The following is a 2274-nucleotide window of genomic DNA, read 5'->3' on the forward strand; positions in this document are numbered from 1 at the left end:
GCTTGGGGGGACATGGGGGCCGGGTGGCACTGGCTGTGCGGGGGCCAGCTGGGCGCCATGGTGGGAGTGGTCCCTGCTCCGGGGTCCCTGCTCCTTCTGCCCACCCTGGTGTTCCCAGAGCTGGTGGCTCTGGGGACATGGCCAGGAGAGGACCCCACCGGTCGGAGCTCTTGCCTCTCCCAGTATGAGCAGGCGCCTGGTCCTTTGCCTGTGCCCAGCTTCAGGCAGCAACTCGAGTCCACACCTCCGCTCCTCCACAGCTGTCCGAAATGTCTGTGACCCTGATGAGAGACCCATCCATGCCAGCTCTTGGGGTCACCACTCTCACCCCCTCCTCCACTTGCCCGTCGCTGGTGGAAGGACGTTACAATGCCATGGAGGTCAGGTAAGAAGGTGGCCAAGGGGTTCGGGTGATGCCTTGGCATTGCCTGAGCAGGGCAGCTGTACCACTGGGACGTGGTACAGCCACGTTCCCCAGCCATCACCCGGCCTCTCCTCCCTCCCCAGACCGCCCCAGGTCTCCTCCAGGGCAGAGAGCCCTGACCTGGAGCCTACAGCAGAAGGAGAGCAGAAGAAGTCCCCAGCCCGCCGGCCTGAGGAGGAGAAGGAGCCCCAGCGTCTGCTGGTGCCCGACATCCAGGAGATCCGGGTCAGGTAGGAGCGTCTGGGGCAGCCAGCAAGGGGAACGCCTTGGGGCCTCTTGGCCTCCTCGCTGTCCATGTCTCACCCTCACCTCGGTCCCTTCTGCAGCCCCATCGTCTCCAAAAAGGGTTACTTGCACTTCCTGGAGCCTCACACCAACGGGTGGGTGAAGCGCTTCGTAGTGGTCCGGCGCCCATATGTCTACATCTACAACTCAGACAAGGATGCAGTTGAGAGGGCCATCCTCAACCTCTCCAAGGCCCAGGTGGAATACAGCGAGGACCAGCAGGCCATGCTCAAGGTAGGGCACTGGGAGCCAGCCCCCCTCCATGCACCCCCTCGGGCGAGGGACTCAGCCTTGGCTCTCCCCTGGCAGACCCCAAACACATTTGCGGTGTGCACGGAGCACCGGGGCATCCTGCTACAGGCGAGCAGCGACAAGGACATGCACGACTGGCTCTACGCCTTCAACCCTCTCCTGGCTGGGTCCATAAGGTACCGGGGTCAGCTGGGGGAAGGGGGGTGCAGGGAGGTCATCGGTGAGGGCTCCGTGGGCAGCTGAGTGTGCTCCCTGCGCAGAGCTGTGCCTGGATGGGCTCTCAGCCAGCAGAACTTAGACCATGTTGATCTTGATTTCAGCTCCTCCCCACTTAAATGCTTCAGTCTAGGGCCAAGTCCCCACTGGTACAGAGGTGGTGTTGTGCTGACTTCAAAGCAACATCCGTGCCCGGGGGTCCCTGCAGGGACACTGGCCCTGCACTGTTCTTGAGCATCTCCTGAAGTTCTTGAGGACTCTCCGTGTCCACATCTCTTGACATCTTTTGTCCCTCCTTTTCCAAATCAGATCCAAACTGTCCAGAAGGAGAACAGCCCAGATGAGAATCTAACCTGAAAAACACCCTCCACCTCATCCGTCTGCCAACAGGATCAAGATACCTGATTCTGTCTCAAGACTCCCCATGTTAACGTCTGATCTCTCACACCATCTGCTGCCCCAGCTCTCTGCTCCATGGAAGGATCCGTCTCGATTCACACCTCCACGGGGGAAACTCACTTCCGTTCGTAGCTGCAAAAGCCTGAACCCGCCTGGGCAGGATTTCTCGTGCGCGTGCCATCTTCCGCCCGTCCCCCCATGGGTGACCTTCATGTCACAACCATCTGTAACGCTCCGGAAAGGTCCCTGGCAGAGGAGAGGGAGCGAGGAGGGCGGTTTCGGCTAAAAGCTGGTCTTTGATCTACAGAGGTGGGAGTGCAGTAAAGCTCGGAGGTGGGAGAGCAGGAGGAATTGCCTCTGCGCGAAGGGAAAGTGTAGTTTAGGCATGGGGATTTCCTGGTTTATTGATGTTTCTGCAAGAGACAGCAGGGCAAGATCAGGTGTTGGTAGTTTAAGATGATATTTATAAAGTATTTATTTCTATTTATGTCACAAAAATCCCGTAAGTTGGGTCCTGGCCCCTGGACAATGCCTCCCCCAGGCAGGGGAGAGCCTTGGCGGTGGCCGGGGTCCCGGAGATGCCTTCCCCGGGACAGCCCTGGCACGTGCCCGGCGGCGGCGGTGGCGGTGCCCTCGCTCCCCGCCTTCCCCAACCCTTCTGCTTTGCCCCCCCTGCAGCTTAAACTACTCCTCCCCTG

The 2274-nt window shown here is 60.0% G+C and overlaps 1 protein-coding gene across 1 annotated transcript in view; it reads left to right on the top strand.

The window, feature by feature from the left end:
- The window catches only part of LOC104542614 (kinesin-like protein KIF1A), a gene marked incomplete at its 5' end in the record, with an annotated part of 11858 nt that extends 9863 nt beyond the window's left edge, over positions 1-1995 (top strand). The window contains 5 exons of the mRNA XM_010186980.1: positions 219-385; positions 508-654; positions 751-943; positions 1019-1137; positions 1487-1995. Coding sequence (XP_010185282.1) covers positions 219-385; positions 508-654; positions 751-943; positions 1019-1137; positions 1487-1529 — 669 coding nt within the window. The remainder of the gene's footprint in view (positions 1-218; positions 386-507; positions 655-750; positions 944-1018; positions 1138-1486) is intronic.
- Between the last annotated feature and the right edge of the window lie 279 nt (positions 1996-2274).

The sequence above is a fragment of the Mesitornis unicolor genome, unplaced genomic scaffold (genome assembly GCF_000695765.1).
Source record: "Mesitornis unicolor isolate BGI_N332 unplaced genomic scaffold, ASM69576v1 scaffold29456, whole genome shotgun sequence".
Lineage (NCBI taxonomy): Eukaryota > Metazoa > Chordata > Aves > Mesitornithiformes > Mesitornithidae > Mesitornis > Mesitornis unicolor.